We start from the raw sequence: 19,081 nt of genomic DNA on the forward strand, positions 1-19,081 counted from the left end.
GCCCAGCCCGCGTGTCACATGTCAGGTGTGTGTGTGTTTGAGAGAGAGAGAGAGCGAGAGAGAGAGAGAAAGAGAGAGAGCGAGAGAGTATGTGTGTTCTGTTTATTTGTATGTGTGTGTACATGTGCAGAAGGGGAATATAAAAGAGCATCAGTGTGTCATCCGGTGATGCAGGATGCAGGGAGACAGCAGGAAGATGAGAGACCAACTTGGTCCATCCATCGTCACATATCCCCCTTTCCTCCCCACCACCGCCACTACCAACCCCTCCTATGACCTCTTCCCCTGCCAGCCAAAAAGCCCTGGGGGTGTGTGCAGTGAGTGAGGGGGTGGGTTCCCATCTCTGCCTTGGCATGTACCTGGGCTGGTGGTGCCCGCTGGTGGTATGGGTGACAGGGGAGGGGAGGTGACTGAGAGTGTCTCTGGCAGGTCTAACCCTGCCTGTCCCCTGGAAACATCCAGGCAGACCCACAAGCCTCTCTCTCTCTGAGGCACTAATGAAAGACAAGTGAGCTGGACTAAACACACTAATGCACACATACACACACCCCTCCCCCCGCCACACACACACACAACACACACACACACACATCCTAGCTTTCTCAAAAAAGGTCACTGTATAGCATCTGACTCAAAGGGCTAAGGCCGAGCGTGACGGTATCTGCCTGGACAGGTGACAGCGATGTCATACGTCTGCCTCCCAGGCTGTTTTCTCCCTCTGGAACATGGGGAGGAATAGAAGCCTGCCAGCTGGGTGTCTTAAGCAGGCCCACTTGACCTTAGGAAAGCAGCAGCAGAATACGTGGAAAATTCTGGATGTTTTGGTTAATGACCATTTCTAAAGCAGCTGCTGCTGGGTTAACTGTTATGTTACATCTCTCTCTCTGTGCCTCTATCTCTTTCTATCTTTGTCTCTCTCTTTCGCTTTCTCTCTCTCCGCCCTTCTTTCTCCCTCTTTCTCTCTTTTTATATATATCTGTCGCTCTCTTTCTCTCTTTATATATCTCTCTCTCCTTTTATATCTGTATATCTCTCTCTATCGCTCTCTCGCTCTCTTTTTATATATATCTGTCGCTCTCTTTCTCTCTTTATATAGCTCTCTCTTTTTATATACATCTGTCGCTCTCTTTATCTCTCTCTCTTTCTCTCTGTCTCCCTCTCTTTCTCTCTGTCTCTCTGTCACCCCTTTCTCTCCCTCTAACTCTGTTTCCCTCTCTCTCTCTCTCTCGCTCTCTCTCTCTCTCTCTCTCTCTCTCTCTCTCTCTCTCTCTCTCTCTCTCTCTCTCTCTCTCTCTTATATACATCTGTCGCTCTCTTTATCTCTTTATCTCTCTCTCTCTGTCTCTGTCTCTGTCTCTGTCTCTCTCTCTCTCTCTCTCTCTCTCTTTCTCTCTCTCTCTCTCTCTCTCTCCTCTCCTCTCTCTCTGTGTATCATCACTCTCTCTGTATCATCTGCCGGAGCCCTGACCCAAACAGTTGCTGACAGGTCACTGGGAGAGTGGAGAGATATGCCTTGCAGAACAGAGACCCACGAAGGTTCAGCCACATCTTTCACTGTTATAACATCACCCCCTACATATAGAATACACACTGCCCCAGATACAGCCTTTTTACAATATACAGTACCTTGTGTGCTCCTACACACACATGTATTCTGACACGGTGAGCACACACACAGCTACTTTAATGCATCTCTCTTTCATTATTTATACTCCTGTCAGACTGGCCAGTCGGTCTGTCTATCAATCATCTTCTGCCAGATGGTGTGTGTATGTGCGTGTGTATGTGTGTGTGTATGTATGTGTGTACAACTGAGCCTATGTGTGTGTGCTGACCACCTCAGGGGCCAGTCCTGCTGGTAGATCCAGTCCAGTGAAGCTCCCCACCACATGTGATATGATCTGTCAATCAGCGAGCCAAAAAAGGTCTGCTCAACATCTCCTGGCATCTGGCCTTTCCTCTAAACACATGAGCCTAAGGCATGTTCATCATCATCCCTGCTTCCCTTCTCACTGTCTGCCCTTCTCACGGTCTGCCCTTCTTATCACTGACAGGCTGCTCACATAACACAGATGAACAACACCTCTGAGGATCTGAGTATTATAGTAGGCCTAAAGGTAGAAAAAAGGTAATTTCTTCTCACTTTTTGTGATCTTTACAATGAGTGAGGGTGTATCCCTGAAGTTCAAAAATAGCCAGAGGATGACTTTACAGTCATTAAAGATCTATTGTGAGAGTGGCAAACAGTGAGTGGACATTCCCTCTGTTTTATTGATATTATTTTGTGTCCACCTCATGTGCAAAGTTCAATAAACACATTTTCCTAGCTATTTAAGGACCTAAGGTTGTTTCATAGCTCTGCCCTGGCTCTTACCTGTGGAGTCCGGTATGGGGTTGGCGGCGCCCCAGCGATGGTAGAGTGTCGCCAGGTCATTGGAGTTGCAGTTCTTCAGGAAGCTCAGGATGTCCATGGGCAGCTCTGGTGTCTCCACCCCCTGTGCCTCCTCATGTTTCACCTCTGTACGCTGGGCTGAGGAGGAGTTAGAGGAGGAGTTGGAGGATACCTGGACGGCGCTCCCATGTGTCTGGGAGTGGGGGGCTCCATAGCCCTGGCCTGCCGTGGTGGTGTTGTGGGTTGGGCGCTCTGCCCTGGGTCTGCCCTGGGGCTGGGGGTGAGACTGGGTGTGGGACTGGGAGCTGCTGGTCTTGGGCTGAGGCTGAGGCGAGCTCCTGGCTCTGCTGTACTCTGCCAGGCCATGTTTGCTGGACAGCATGAATCCCAGGCCTTCCTGAGGCAACATGTACCTATCCACCAGCCTGGTGGTTCCTCCAACACTGGGGCTAGGGCCTGAGGGTCGCTGGGGAGCCCCGGCCGCAGTGCTCTTCTCCAAGGAGCCGGTCGAGGAGCCTCCCCGTGGGTAGATCTCCACCCTGGGCCTGGAGTTGGAGCGAGAGCGCTGGCCCTGATCTGGCACAGCCTCCCCTCTCTGTCTGCTGCTGCTTGCCCTGGGAGGCCGCACACTCTGGGAGCCTGAGGCAGAAGAGGAGGACCCTCGTGTGGAAGAGGAGGAGGAAGAGGTGCTGGGTTGACTGGCTGCCCTGTCCCTGCTGTCTTTCTTCTGGCCCCCGCTCAACGAGGGGGGGCGTGTGCGGGGTGTGCGCACCACAGGGGGCAACGGGGGACACTCACTCCCGTCCAGAGCGGGAGGAGGGCCCGTGCGTCTCCTGGAGGATGAGCCCTCTCGGGGGCCCTTGAAGCCATTCCTCAGGAGGGCCCATTTGGGGGCCAGGGCTCTGCTGTTGATGCGATGGGCGACGGTCTGGTGCATCCACAGCACCTCCAGGTAGTGCGTTGAGTGGGAGCAGTAGGAGCACTTGTGGCTGAGCAGGCCCTTCTGCTGAAGGGCTGAGGAGGCTGGGCCCCTGTGGCCCTCGGCTCTCACACACAGGTCCAGAGGAGCAACATGGAGAGGGTTGGTGGGTGAGATGCTCTCGGTGGGGCGTTTGTCTCTCGACGGCCGGGCAGAGAGGTAAGGGTGGGGGGCAGTGGATTGAGCAAGCCCGTGGAGGAGGGCCCTCTTCAGCTTGGGGGTGCCTCTCTCAGAGCTGGGGCTGGGAATGGGTCGGCCGTCACTGGTGTGCTGGAGACGTAGATGGGACAGGAAGGCAGAGGACTCTGTGCTGACAAAGTCACACAGGCTGCAGACACAAGGCTTCTCGTCTGTGGAAAACAAAACAGAACAGAGATGGTTTGGTTACTTCTCTGAAGCATTCTACCAGTGGTGGTAAAAGTACTCAATTGTCATGCTTGAATAAAAGTAAAGATACCTTATTAATAGAAAATGACTCAAGTAAAAGTGAAAGTCACCCAGTAAAACACTACTTGAGTAAAGGTCTAAAAGTATCTGGTTTTAAATTAACTAAAGTACAGTGGTGGATAAAGTACTCAATTGTCATATTTGAGTAAAAGTAAAATAAATGCATCAAATTTTTTATATTATATTAAGCAAACAAGATGGCACAATTTTCTTGTTTTTTTTATTTATGGACAGCCAGGGGCACACTCCAACACTCAGACATCATTTACAAACAGTACTACATAGAGCCATGACTACATGGAACTCTCTATCACATCAGGTAACTCAAGCGAGCAGTAAAATCTGATTTTTTAAAACAGATCAAACAACACCTCATGGCACAAAGAGACACACACATTTTTTATTGTACATTTGTATAGTGCACAATGTCTTGTGTGATGTATTGTTTTATGTATGATGAAGACTATTGTTTTGTTGTGATCTGTTGTTTTGTTCCTGCTTGGACCCCAGGAAGAGTAGTGACTACCTTGGCAGCAGCTAATGGGGATCCTAATAAAATACTAAATACTAAATACAAATGCAGTATTTGTGTTTAGTGAGTCTGACAGATCAGAGGCAGTAGGGATGACAATGCGTTATATTGATAGGTATGTGAATTGGACCATATCGCTCTCCTGCCTGAGCATTCAAAATGTAACAAGCACTTTTGGACGTCAGGGAAAATGTATGGTATGAGGAGAAAGTACATATTTACTTTAGGAATGTAGTGGAGTTAAAGTAAAAGTAGTAAAGTAAAGTACAGATCCCCCCAAAAATGAATAAAGCGAAGCCAGTTCAGAAACAGAACCTGATGCATCAGCTGAGATTGCACCAATTAGATGCTAGTAACAATCACGCCTGCCTTATTTGGCGGTCTATTTAAGCTGACCGGTTCTGCTCATATATGCTGCTGCCACTTGCTGCTACTGCTAATATGATTTTGCTTATTTTTCTCCCACCACCACCCCAGCCTCCACCTGTTAGGTTCTGTTTTCCTGCTGGGGGATCTGTATAGCTTGCCACGCTGACTGCTTGTAGGTCATTTTATATGTTGACGCTTTGCTTGGGCAGTGAGCTACCCTGAAGGAGCAGAGCCTATATCGCCAAGACTTGCATTATTCATTCTTTAATAAATGGTTAAACATATTTCTACTTGGTGTTTCCGTTCTGAACTTAAGTGGTACTTCAAAGTATTTTTACTTAGTTACTTTACACCACTGCATTCTACAAACATTATATGAACATTCTGTGTTTTTTTTATTATATATATTTTTTTATTATTATTATTATTATTATTATTATTATTATTATTTTTCTTTTCTTTTCTTTTTTTCTTTGGGCGGATGGATCAGCTTAATATTGCAGATAGATTGTATCTTCTATCAATGTAATTGTCTGCATCACTTCCAATCCCCCATGTTTTCTATATATATACTCCCCTTTATTACTTTTCAACCCCGCCATCCTTTCCCTACTTGGAGTTAATTAGTGAACAACAACGCCCAGGCCTCTACTTCCGATCTATACTTACTATCTACACCTTATGGACAGAGTTAATTTTACAATAATTATATTATATATATATACTTTTTTTTTTTTTTGCTCCTGAACTTCTTCTACTCTCAACCTCTCCGATCATTTTCATGATGTCCATCCGGTTTGCTTCTATATGCCATATCTTTCTAACTGTGCTCTTTCCCAAAAGCTCCCAACATACAACCTATATACTTATTATGGACACAGTATGCTTACATTATTAGCTATCTTTGTTATTATTTGTTGTTATTTGTTATTAGTCCCATCCTTCAACTCTATTCAATACCTCCCATCTATCTCTTAACACCATCCATATAGGATTTCTATTTGGCATATATATTTCAACCGTACTGTGATGTTTTACAAAAGTTCTGAACCTTTCTATTCTCATTGCTTCTACAGATTGTGAATTAAAAATAAAAAATGTTGCTAAAAGTATTATTATATTATTGATTGATTGACTATGACTTTTCAGATCACCCAGTAATGCTATCTGCAAGGTTAGCTCCAGGTAAATATTGCAATCCTTTAGCCATTCCTGGACCTGTGTCCAAAAACAAGCTACAAATGGACAGAACCAAAACAAATGATCTAATGATTCTGTCTCTTCACAGCAAAATCTGCAGAGCTGGGAAGATTGTATCCCCCATATAAATAACATTCTATTGGTAGCAAGAATTTTATATAATAATTTAAATTGAAAGATTCTAATTTTTGAATCCGGTGTCGTTTTGCGTGTCAGTTCATAAACACTATGCCATGGGATCGGTACGTCAAAGATCTCTTCCCAACTATTTTGCAATCTATATGGGACGGCTGTCAATCCTTCGGTCCTTAAGTGAAACTGATATACTTTTTTATTTATCACAGTTTTCCTTAACCAATTATGTTCTTTAATGCAAGGCCGACAGACAAGTTCCTTACTTTCTCCCCCTTCCACTTTCCTCTTCCACTTTTGCGGTAAGGCTGCAATTATTTGGTTGTAATTTTGGGTAGAGCAGACTTTTCCATATGTTTTTGTTAGCTGCATGTGCGACATAACTCCACCAGTCCTACCGATGATATCATTTACGAAGATTATACCTTTTTTAAACATTCTGTTTTTTCTCAATTAGTATATTTGAATTTAACCACAATATTTGTTCTGTTGTTTCTGGAGGATTAAATTGAAATTGCAACCAACTTTCTATGGCTTGTTTTAGAAATAGTGATATTTGGGAGATTATTTCCTTTTCAAATAACTGCAAATGAGTTGTTGTAATCTGAATAAAGGGGAAAAGGCCTTTCTTGAACATTGGGTGAGACAATCTTACTAATTTGCTTGAGAACTAGTTCGGGTTTAAGTATAACTTTTGTATGACTGAAGCTTTTAGTGATAGGTCTAATGCTTTAATATTTAATAATTTCTGTCCTCCGAATTCATATTCATTATATAAAACATTCTGTGTTACTAAGTTCTATGAAACATCCTACAACACATTGATCTGCCTAGAGATATGCTTGAAATCAATACTGTTCAGTAGCTGACAAGTTCAATTGAGTCATTCTACATGTCAACACAGCTGGAAAATGTTACATGAAAAAGGGGGTGTTGTGCTTCCTCATGACCACTTGGTTGCAGTGTTGGCCTAAATACTAAACTTATACCAAACGTAACAATATATGAAGAGAATCTGAATTGATACCTCACACATCCTCTCTCCTCACCTCCTTCTCAAAATCCATTGGAGGATAAGGTCAGAGGGGCGGGACCTCTGATTTTCTTATCCAATGGGTTTTGAGAAGGAGGCGACGAGAGAGGACAACAGTCAAGGAAATGCAATTGAGATTCTCCAATAAGCTAAAATGTATGGGATTCGCATCTGATTCAGTGCATCTGTACATGTCACAAAAGAGTGTCATTCCAGATTATTCCAACATATGAGTGTAAACAACAAGTGTCTTTTATCAGGAAATTAACAACATGATGTAGAAATTAAGTCTGATGTGAGAAGTATTCGTAGGCCTAATGATGAGTATGATCATGATCATGATATCACGACAAGAATAACTGAAGTGAAAATATACCTGCCTTTTGATGCCATGATTAATGTATTTAATAGGCTGCATTACTACACTGAAAAAAAATACAAACGCAACATATAAAGTGTTGGTCCCATGTTTCTTGAGCTGAAATAAAAGATCCCAGAAATATGTACAGAAGGCTTAATTCTCTCAAATGTTGTGCACAAATTTGTTTACATCCCTGTTAGTGAGCATTTCTCCTTTGCAAAGATAGTCCATCCACCTGACAGGTGTGGCATACCAAGAAACTGATTAAATAGCGTGATCATTACACAGATCCACCTTGTGCTGGAGACAATAAAAGGCCACTCTAAACTGTGCAGTTTTGTCACACAACACAATGCCACAGATGTCTCAAGTTTTGAGGGAGCGTGCAATTGGCATGTTGACTGCATGCATGTCCACCAGAGCTGTTGGCAGTCATTTTAGAGAATTTGGCAGTAGATCCAACCGCCCTCACAAGTGCAGACAACGTGAAACCACACCAGCCCAGGACCTCCACATCCGGCTTCTTCACCTGTGGGATCGTCTTAGACCAGCCACCCGGACAGCTGATGAAACTGTGGGTTTGCACAACCAAATAATTTCTGCACAAACTGCCAGAAACCGTCTCAGGTAAGCTCATCTGCGACTTACATTTACATTTACGTCATTTAGCAGACGCTCTTATCCAGAGCGACTTACAAATTGAGTGGGCAAATGCTCACCTTGGATGGCCACTGGCACGCTGGCGAGGTCGCGCTGCATGAGGCAAATGGTGGTCACACCAGATACTGACTGGTTTTCTGATCCACACCCCTACTTTTTTTTTAAGTATTTGTGGCCAAAAGATGTATATCTGTATTCCCAGTCATGTGAAATCCATAGATTAGGGCCTCATTTATTTATTTAAATTGACTGATTTCCTTATATGAACTATAAACTCAGTCAAATCTTTCAAATTGTTGCATGTTGCGTTTATATTTTTGTTCAGTGTATATTTCTACTGTTTGCTAGAGATGACTGTAAACTGGTTTATAGAGTGCAGTTGTCAATGTTCGCCACATGGTGGCATATATACTGTACCTCTTTGAGAGTGACAGAAAAAGGCAAAAGAAAGAGGCTGAAGAAGAATCCACAGAACAGAGGAAACAGGAAACAGTTGAACAGACACAGAACCTTGGGAAAACAGATCCCCCCCCCCCCCCACACACACACAGAATCCCTCACAATCTATCAAACACAAACATAAATACCTCCACACTACTACAGAGTATTGTCAACCACCTCTCACTCTCTCTCCCTCATACAGGAAGAAACACAAACACACACAAATGTTCAGTAACACTTCCTGTGTTCCCTTAAAGCGGCAATCGCAGTTGAAACAATAACAAAGCGTACTCCCCGCCCCTGGAGATTTAATTTTTTTTACCTTTATTTAACTAGGCAAGTCAGTTAAGAACAAATTCTTATTTACAGTGACGGCCTACACCGGCCAAATCCGGACGACGCTGTGCCAATTGTGTGCCGCCCTATGGGACTCCCAATCACAGCCGGTTGTGATTTTCGAACCAGGAGGTCTGTAGTGACGCCTCAAGCACTGAGATGCAGTGCCTTACACCGCTGCGGCACTCAGGAGCTATGTAACCACTCTCAAATGCAAGGACTGACCATCCAGGATATCAAAATTAGAGTTTTAACCATGTTTTGAGGCTATAGTGTGTATTTACATGTACTTTGTTTACAAACATTGGAGTCAAACAAGCTTATATGTTGGGTTCTGCTGGGGTACCGGAGTTGAACTAAGCTCATGAGGCATTTATAAGTTATATTTTTCATTTACATTTTAGTCATTTAGCAGACGCTCTTATCCAGAGCGACTTACAGTTAGTGAGTGCATACATCATTTTAAAAAAATATTTTCATACTGGCCCCCCGTGGGAATCGAACCCACAACCCTGCCGTTGCAAGCGCCATGCTCTACCAACTGAGCTACATCCCTGCAGGCCATTCCCTCCCCTACCCTGGACGACGCTGGGCCAATTGTGCGCCGCCCCATGGGTCTCCCGGTCGCGGCCGGCTACGACAGAGCCTGGATTCAAACCAGGATCTCTAGTGGTACAGCCAGCCTTAGACCACTGTGCCACTCGGGAGGCCCGCTCATTCATTTCTAATTACAAAAATGGATGTAGCAACTCCAGATTGCCCCTTTAAGAAGGATATGTGTCCACACACTCAGTGCCTTGCCCACTGAAACAAATGGACACACACACACACAAATACACACACACAAATACACACACACACACCACTGTGTTTCCACTTCTCAATTAGAACATGCCACTGCCATCTGCTTTTTATTTGGCTTCCCTACTGTCCACACACTGCAGTGGCTAACACCCAGCCAGGGTTGAACTGGAGGCTAGTCCCTGTGTATGTGTGTGTTTTACATTTGACATTTTAGTCATTTAGCAGATGCTCTTATCCAGAGCTACTTATAGTTAGTGCATTTTTCCTCAATAAAGTAGCTGTCAGAAAAGTCAGTGCTAGTAGGTGGTGTGTGCGTGCATGTGTGTGTTTGAGGAGGGGAAAGCCCTGGTTGCCATAGAGCTGTCGGTGCCATAACCTGCCTTGCTGCCAAGGGGAAACCACTAGGGGAAATAACATCCATCTGACATAAACAAACACTGGGTGGGATGTCCGCCATTAACTGCACACCTCCCTCCCTCCTTCCCTCCCTCCTTTGCGCCCTCCCTCCCTCCCTCCCACTCAGCACTCTGTGGGAGTCAAGGCAATCAAGACTGACACTGGAGCGACACTCCTCTCCTCCACGTGTATTGCAGACATACAGGTAAAAACTGAAACCCAGTGTTAGAGCCGATTCAGACATATTTGTATAAAAGACAGAACATACAGAGCTCCATGTACGTGTGTGTAAATATATGAAATATGAATGTATATGATGAAATATTAGGTACGTACCTTTATGATTTATATTTACCTGATTGAGATATATTCCTTTGTTATTAGTGTAACTTTGTTTTTGTCTCCCCCTGTTGCCCATTCATTGTAATGTGGCAAGTGTGTTAGTAATAGGATAAAGGCAGGTAGTTGGGCCTTCGGGGGGAGGGGTCCTAGCTAAATTTAGATGCGGGAGCGGTATAGTCTTTTGACCATACAGACATATAGTCAAACAGGCCATATTATGTATTTTTCACGTCAAGTAATCTATGCTTTAAGTTGACTGGAGAATCATTTTTTGTTAGATATAAGAAGAATAAACCTTGTTGTTGCACCATATCGCTGGATCTTATTGAATGTTTTTGCCGTTTGGTTTTTGCCGAATGTGGACTGTATGCGTCCGAAACAACCCCGCTTCAGGCTTGGGCAGTGGCTATGGTCAATTGGTAAGGAAGCCACTACATTCCAAACCAAATCTTGCTTGTGCTCGCCAGTCTGTCACGAGAGACTAACAATTGAGTGGGACTAGAGACTAGATATCCAGTGCCTACAGTAACCATAGAAAAATTCTAAACCTACATTACCCAGCCATTTAGAAAGCCTATCCACACTTCATATGTAATGGCCTGAAAATGAGAATGTTCTCCTGTACAGTATGTACTGTAGATAGTAAATACATAGGTAAAAAAGGCCTTTAGATACTGTCTCTGTCTAGGGATGATTAGAGTGATGGACAGGGTGGCAACTTGCCAACTCCTCAGCAGTGTATCACCTCACCTCCATGGACCTGATCACCTGATAAGATATCACCTGAGCAGCACACTCCTGCAGCCATCCAGTCATGTTCATTGACATTTCCAAACTATAAACAACATTGTCAACGCCGCAAATATTGAATGAACCCCTGATTTGAATGACTTAGTGCCCGATTCAATCAGATCCGCTTTAAACAAACATCCGCATAGCTGATGCTTTGACGGTGTCGGAGGTGGAACTGCATAAGAGCTGTCAAATCCACAAGAGGCTCACGTTATACCTTAAAGCGGACATTGCCATTGGCTGCACAGAGTTGCATTAAGAGAACTCTTGCAGCCATGCAGCCTTGTTTACTTGAATGTCTAATCATCTACACCCTGATTAGGCTGATAGAAATCCTTATTATTTTGTTTAATGATTTAAATTTTGAACATCATTATTTTTATATAGCCTAGACTTGTGTGGATCCGTGACAATGACCACATTCGACAGCTCCAACGCAGTTCCACCTCCGACACCGCCAAAACATCAGCTATGCGGGTGTCGGCTATTGCCGGTTAACGCTTCATCTGATTGAAACTAGGCCTTAGTCTGCTCACCTCCCAACCAGATCACCTGTCTGTCAGCATGCTCGAGCGAAGTCTGGGAGTGTGTGTGTTTGTGTGAATAACTGTGAGTGTGCAAGTGCATTTATTTTACCAGGTATGTTGACTGACAACACATTCTCATTTACAGCAACAACCTGGGGAATAGTTACAGGGGGGAGGAAGGGGATGAATGAGCCAATATTGGAAGCTGGGGAAGATTAGGTGGCCATGATGGTATGAGGGAGAGATTGGGAATTTAGCCAGGACACCGGGGTTAACACCCCTACTCTTACAATAAGTGCCAAGGAATCTTTAGTGACCATAGAGAGTCAGGACACCCGTTTAACATCCCATCTGAAAGACGGCACCCTACACAGGGCAATGTCCCCAATCACTGCCCTGAGGCATTGGGATCTTTTTTTTAGACCAGAGGAAAGAGTGTCTCCTACTGCCCCTCCAACACCACTTCCAGCAGCATCTGGTCTCCCACCCAGGACCAACCCTGCATAGCTTCAGAGGCAAGCCAGCAGTGGGATGCAGGGTGGTGAATGCTAGGTGTGTGTGTGTCCTCTGAGAGAATGTGTGTCCATTAGGAGTCTCTATAAATAACAAATCCCTGAGACGTGGGGAGCAGGAGTGGGATCAGGGTGGCTGGATGGCGTCAGCGGGGATTAGGTAACCAGCCAGTGGAACATAGAGGGTAGAGGTAGGGCAGAGGACGCCCTACCAGGCCCTGTTACTTGACTGTCTGATAGGGGATCTGAGGTGGCTCTTTCCACCTTCTCCCCCCCCCTTAATCCTCCCCCCCCCCCCCCCCCCCCCCCTCCTCCCTCTCTGCGGACGACTTTGTCAACCACTTTGAAAAGAAGGTTGACAACATCCGCTCTATTGAGTCCACTGGTCCCACAGAACTACCCTACGCCTTGAGCTCTTTCTCCCCTCTCTCTCCAAATGAAATCCTGCGACTAGTGAGGTCCGGCTGCCCAACAACCTGCCCGTTCCACCCCATCCCCTCCTCCCTTCTCTAGACCATCTCTGGAGGCCTTCTCCCTCACTTCCCTCATCAACTCATCCCTGACCACTGGCTGCGTCCCCTCTTACTTCAAAATGGCCTGAGTCGCTCCCCTCCTCAAGAAATCCACACTCAACTCCTCTGACGTAAAAAACTACAGACCAGTATCCCTTCTTTCTTTTCCAAAACACTTGAGCATACTGTCTCTGACCAACTCTCTCAGTATCTATCTCAGAACTATCTTTTTGACACCAACCAGTCAGGCTTCGCGACGGGTCACTCAACCGAGACCGCTCTTCTCTGGGTCACGGAGGCTCTTCACATTGCCAAAGCTGACTCTCTCTCTGTTCTCATCCTACTAGGTCTATCCGCTGCCTTCGACATGTGAACCATCAGATCCTCCTCTCCAATCTCTCAGGGCTGGGCGTCTCAGGCTCTACACACTCTTGGATTGCATCCTACCTGGCAGGCTGCTCCTACCAGGTGACGTGGAGAGTATCTGTGTCTGCACCACGTACTCTCACTACTGGTGTCCCCCAGGGCTCGGTTCTAGGCCGTCTCCTCTTCTCTATATACACCAAGTCACTCGGCTACGTCATATCCTCACATGATTTTTCCTATCATTGTAATGCGGATGACACTCAACTACTTTTCCCCTTCTGACACCCAGGTGGCGAAATGCATCTCTGCGTGCCTGGCAGATATCTCAGCTTGGATGTCGGCCCACCACCTCAAACTCAACCTCAACAAGACGGAGCTGCTCTTCCTCCCGGGGAAGGCCTGCCCGCTCCAAGACCTCTCCACGGTGTCCCCCTCCGAGAGTGCAAAGAACCTTGGCGAGACCCTGCATCACACCCTGTCGTTCTCTGCAAACGTCAAAGCAGTGACTCGCTCCTGCAGGTTCATGCTCTACAACAGGGTTGCCCAACCATGTTCCTGGAGAACTACCTGTTGGTTTTCGCTCCAACCCCAGGTGTTACTAACCTGTTTCATCTTATCAACCTGCTAATTATTAGAATCAAGTGTGCTAGATTAAGGTTGGAGCAAAAACCTACAGGACGGTAGCTCTCCAGGAACAGGGTTGGGCAGTCCTGCGCTACAACATCCGTAGAGTACGACCCTAACCCACACAGGAAGCGGCACAGGTCCTAATCCAGGCACTTGTCCTCTCCCATCTGGACTACTGCAACTCGCTGTTGGCTGGGCTCCCCGCTTGTGCCATCAAACCCCTGCAACTTATCCAGAATGCTGCAGCCCGCCTGGTGTTCAACCTTCCCAAGTTCTCCCATGCACACTCCACTGGCTTCCAGTCAAAGCTTGCATCCACGACAAGACCATGGTACGGCAGGTAGCTTAGTGGTTAAGAGCGTTGTGCCAGTAACCGAAAGGTCGCTGGTTCTAATCCCCAAGCCGACTAGGTGAAAAATCTGTCGATGTGCCCTTGAGCAAGGCACTTAACCCTAATTGCTCCTGTAAGTCGCTCTGGATAAGAGCGTCTGCTAAATGACTAAAATGTAAACCTCTGGTCTCTTGGCCCTCCCACTAGGACAGCAGAGTCCCTGCCCAGCTTCTGAAAACAACTGAAACCCTACCTCTTCAAAGAGTATCTTAAGTAATCCCACAGCACCACCTCCGACCCCCCCTGTGATATGTGGTTGTCCCACCTAGCTATCTTAAGATGAATGCACTCACTGTAAGTCGCTCTTGATAAGAGAGTCTGCTAAATGACTAAAATGTGGCCGTCACTGCCACGGCCTGCGTCCTGTTCATTAGGCATCAAATGGGAAAATAAACTGACTGAAACAGGGAGGGACTACCTGTCCTTGTCCAATAAGAAATGATCATTTTCATTTTCGGTTGTAGAATGTTTAAAAATGTTTTTCATTGTGTGACCTAATGAACATGACCCTGAGTTCTGCCATGAGGGAGGAAATAACAATGCTCACTCTTCACTCAGAATCCATTGCTGTGATCTTAAAATCTCCTCACTCTCTCATTAGCCTGGTCCCAGATCTGTTTGTGCTCTCTTGCCAACTTCTATGGTCATTGTGATGCCAAACATGTTGAGTTGTCTATACTGCACTAACAGTTCTGGAACCAGGCTACTCACTCATGGCTCTGACTGTACAAGTTCATATTCTTAATGTTCTCATACATAGGCTACTGCACATATCATCCTAAGGGATATCATAAGTAAGATCCATTCTCTGCATACTAACTGAATAAATACATTTTTCTGTTTGAGGATTTAGCACATGTATGACAAAACAGGAAGTTCACAACAGACATGAAAAAGGTTTTCTTCTGTTGACAAAAAAAGCAACAAGTGCTATTTTCTTTCTTTAGTCTAGTGAAGCTCTATGGTTGTGTGTTCTAATGCTATTTCTCTATTTCTCTCTGCTCAATTTTCAAACACTCTCATGTTGAAAGCTGAGCGGGAGAAAAAAGACAGATTTTTCACAGTAAAGAAATAAAAAAAGGAGAGCAAAAACATATTCACACAGATAAAAGGGGGGGGGGGGGGGGATTTCCTGAGACAGGAAAAGCTGAAATAGCACACTGCTCGAGCCAGAAGAAAAGCTACTTCTATTTCTGACATTCTAAACCGCCAGGGAAGAGAGTGAAAGAGTAAGCTCTGATTCTTAACTGTGTATGAAAACATGATAAAAACAAGAGACATGATTTTCAACAAGTTAGTGCTAACACTGACACCCACTCAAATACCTGTCTGCACCCTACTGAAGAACAAAACATACATACCAGGCAATCTTGAATCATAAATCAAGATTTTTTTACAGTGTTTATTGCTCAAAGGGGTGAAGAAATTATAGGCATTCCAAAAATTCCAACTCCATTGTAATGCCACTTTCAAAGCATAAGCTTTCATCAAACCACCCATTGACTTTTAATCTTGGTCTGCTTTTGTCACCAGTCTTGTTGTTTTCAACAGTGGCTTGAACCCAAATGAGAATATAATGACCTGACATGATACAGTATATCTTGTTGTTTATGTAAAGCATACTCAAAAACAGATCCAGAGCAGTTCCAACTATCGCCACAGGGTGGTTCATGTCCCCAATCCATATGAGGCTGAGTTGACGAGATGGATTCACAATGATAGGGATCTCACCAACAGATGTTTGCTAGTGAGAGACCATCAAGATCAGGGGCCTTGAAAGGGCTTGAAAAGGAATGAGCTCCTACAGCATGCTTAACATAGTCCTCACATTGAAACTTATCTCTTGGCTTTTATCCTTCTAAATCTGCATACAAAAATCTGCCCTTTGAGGACAGAGCTAAATAACTTGCTGTTGTCAAAGAATGGTTTGTTTACATTTCCTCTCAGATATTGCCCAATTCCCCCCTCACTAGTCCAACTAAGTTCACACGAGAGAGGGCTTATATTAGGGTAAGGAATTTGGTGGAGTCCCTGGTCAGTTCACTTTGTCAGTTAAATTCCGAGCCCAACTCATAATTGTTATCATCAATTCAGATTCATAATCACAATAATTGAATTACTGTTGAGTTTGCTGTTGTTTGACAGAAACCTTTTAATTACTTAAATAACAGTCAAGGTGTATTCACTAACCTGCCAGTGGGCCTGCGTTGGCGGTGCCCATCTCAGGGGCATCCTCTCCTAGGGTGGAGGCTGGTGGTGAGTTCCCGTACCCTGGGGTGCTGGGCCTGCTGGGGGAGCCTGATTCGGGGTCACTGGTGGATCCCCAGCGGTCCCCTCCTTGCCCAGCCCTGTTGTCCCCTCCAGACCCGGAACCCCTGCCCCCGTCTCGCCTCTGGTGGACTCGCTGGTGCACAATCATCTGGTGGCGGCTGCGGAACACCTTTCCGCACTCGAAGCACTCGGTGGACTTGGACTGGCTCTGCTGGGAGGAGGAGGAACGTCTGCCCTGGCGGGAGGAGGGATGGTACTCTGAGTCGCTCAGGCTCTCGGGGGTGCGCTCTCCGGGGGAGGTGTGCTGGCTACTACCCCCTCCCCCGCTGGCGCTGCTGTGTCTCCCTGAGCGTCTCTCCCTCTCCTGGCCCTCCAAGATGTAGCGGCTGCTCTCCTTCTCGTACACCACGGTCCCTCCAGCCAGTGCCTCATCCCCTTCTCCGGCTGCCGTAGCCTTTATACTGTATGACTCCACAGGGTCCAGAACCCTGCCCCGCGTGGCCAGCTGCCATGCCTGGTAGCTACACACTGGGTCCAGCTCGGGGATTCTCTGGCCCAAGTAACTCTTCTCTTCCTGGGGCTTTTCTTCGGCAGCTGGCCGGAGGCTGAGGTAGTCCAGGAGGCACCTCTTGGCACCGGGAAAGTCCCCGTCATTGCTAGGTCGTCTCTGGCCCTGTGTCGGCTGCTTAACCTGGCTGTGGACCTTCTCGTGGGCCCTCAGGCTCTCTCGGTCATGGAACAGGTTGCCACACTTGGAGCAAACCTGGTAAAGGCTTGTGGAGGTCACATTGGTCTCTGGGTCTTGGGCCACATCGTTGATGGTGGCCACGGGCTCTTGGGAGTCTGCCTTGGGTTTCCCCCGGCCAGAGGCCTTGGAGCCATTGTGGGTCTTCATGTGGCTCTTGAGGAACCAGGCTTCCCTGAAGCGGCGGCCACACACCCGACAACAGTGCTCAAGGAGGCCTGCGTGTTTCTTCATGTGGGACTTAAGGAACCAGGCCTGTGTGAACACCTGGCCACACGTCTCACAGGGGAAGGCCCCATCAGTGACCTGAGTCCCTGCTTCTCCCTCCATTGCCACTGCCTCTTGACTCACTGGGGTAGTCTCGTCCTCCATGTCGGCTGTGATGTGGACCTTCTCGATGTGACTGAGGAGTTGGTCCTCGCGCTGGGTCTGGTACCCGCACAGACGGCAGCAATATGGCCGCTGCTCAGAGCTCGACTTCTCCCTTTTGACGCTCCTCACCGCCGTCTTCCCTATACCCTCTTCTGTGTTAGCGTCTCCGTTGACAACCCTGTTACAGGCCGAGCTGCTCTTCGTCGGACTGGTTCCACCATCCAGGCCCTCGGACACACCCACTTCACCTGACCCCTCCTCTTCCTCCTCTGGCCCCTCCTCCTCCTCGGGGTGGTGGCTAGTGAGCGTGCGCAGCTTGTGGCTGCGGATGTGGACCTTGAGGTTGCCCTTCTGGGAGGCGCGGTGGTCGCAGTAGGGGCACTTGTAGGGGCGTGCGCCTGTGTGTCGCCGCATGTGTTGCGACAGAGAGCTCTGGAAGGGGAAGCTGCGGCCACAAACGTTGCAGTCGTAGGCCGAGGCCTTGTCCTCTTCCCCTTCTTCTCCATCTCCTCCATGGCTGGCCTTGCCTCCCTCCTGCCCCAACTCCAGCCCTCCCGCCTGGGTCTCCATGGCCTCCACTCCTCCTCCTCCGCTCTCTCTGGGGTTCATGGTGCTACGCCTCCCACTCCCACTCCCTGCCTGCCTGCGCTAGCTCGCTAACAGTGGCTCTATCTGCAGTAGCTCATCTAGCTCTGGCGTTCTCCGTCTGTATCAGCCGATCCCAATGCTATCTGTCTGTGCGCATCCACCGCCAACTGTAAGGTTGCATCCAGTGCTATTTACGCCGTGTTCATCTAACGCTCTTTTCTTAGTGAATCCAATGCCATCTATCTGTCTTCATCCATGCACTGACAGTCAGTGAAACCAACACTGTCGATGTCTCTGTACCTGCTATATGGCCCTTTGTAAAATAGCTTACACAGCACTATCTGGAATCGTACATCTCTGGGTACCTTACACTGTGTCAGACAGAATCAGTCATGGTATATGACAACACATGAACAACCTGTCTGTGGCTGTGTATAGTCAGACACTGTTACTCCGCGTCTCCTCTCCTGTTCAGTTCACTGGCTGGCTTTTCTTTGGCTTTATATTTCAGCAGCTTCCAGGTTGCATCACTTTCTATGAGCTCCCTGCACATCCTGTGCAGGTCCTCACCCTGAGAGAGAGGGAAAGAGAGATCAAATAAAATCTAGTACTCACTAATTCTGATGACTGTTTCTAAATGTCTTTTATGTCTTATTGAATTGTTCAACATGGTTATATGGCAATACAGAAAGAGCGAGAGAGAGACAGAGAGAGACGAGAGACAGAGACAGAACAAAGAGACAGCGTTAGCATAGCCAAAGCATGCCACTTCACCTACAGTGATCCGTTACACATTTGCATATTCATATCTCCAGGTATGTGTCAGAGCATGCAGCATGTGTGTACATTTCTATGTAAGTAAGCACCTCAGTGTGTGTATGGGGTGATATCATATCAAAGTCTATTGAAATGTTAGACAGAGAGAGCCACTGTGTATGATTGTGTATGAGCTGT

At 46.7% G+C, this 19,081-nt stretch overlaps 1 protein-coding gene across 2 annotated transcripts in view; it reads right to left on the reverse strand.

Moving 5' to 3' along the window:
* The window catches only part of LOC311120650 (zinc finger protein 516-like), a gene marked incomplete at its 5' end in the record, with an annotated part of 26,048 nt that extends 7,900 nt beyond the window's left edge, over positions 1–18,148 (reverse strand). For both annotated transcript variants that reach the window (XM_084195234.1, XM_084195233.1), the window contains 2 exons: positions 2,375–3,721; positions 16,342–18,148. In XM_084195234.1, the coding sequence (XP_084051360.1) occupies positions 2,375–3,721; positions 16,342–18,148 (3,154 nt within the window). The remainder of the gene's footprint in view (positions 1–2,374; positions 3,722–16,341) is intronic.
* Between the last annotated feature and the right edge of the window lie 933 nt (positions 18,149–19,081).

This window comes from Coregonus lavaretus, assembly GCF_964263955.1.
Source record: "Coregonus lavaretus genome assembly, contig: HAP1_SCAFFOLD_1995, whole genome shotgun sequence".
NCBI classification, from domain to species: domain Eukaryota; kingdom Metazoa; phylum Chordata; class Actinopteri; order Salmoniformes; family Salmonidae; genus Coregonus; species Coregonus lavaretus.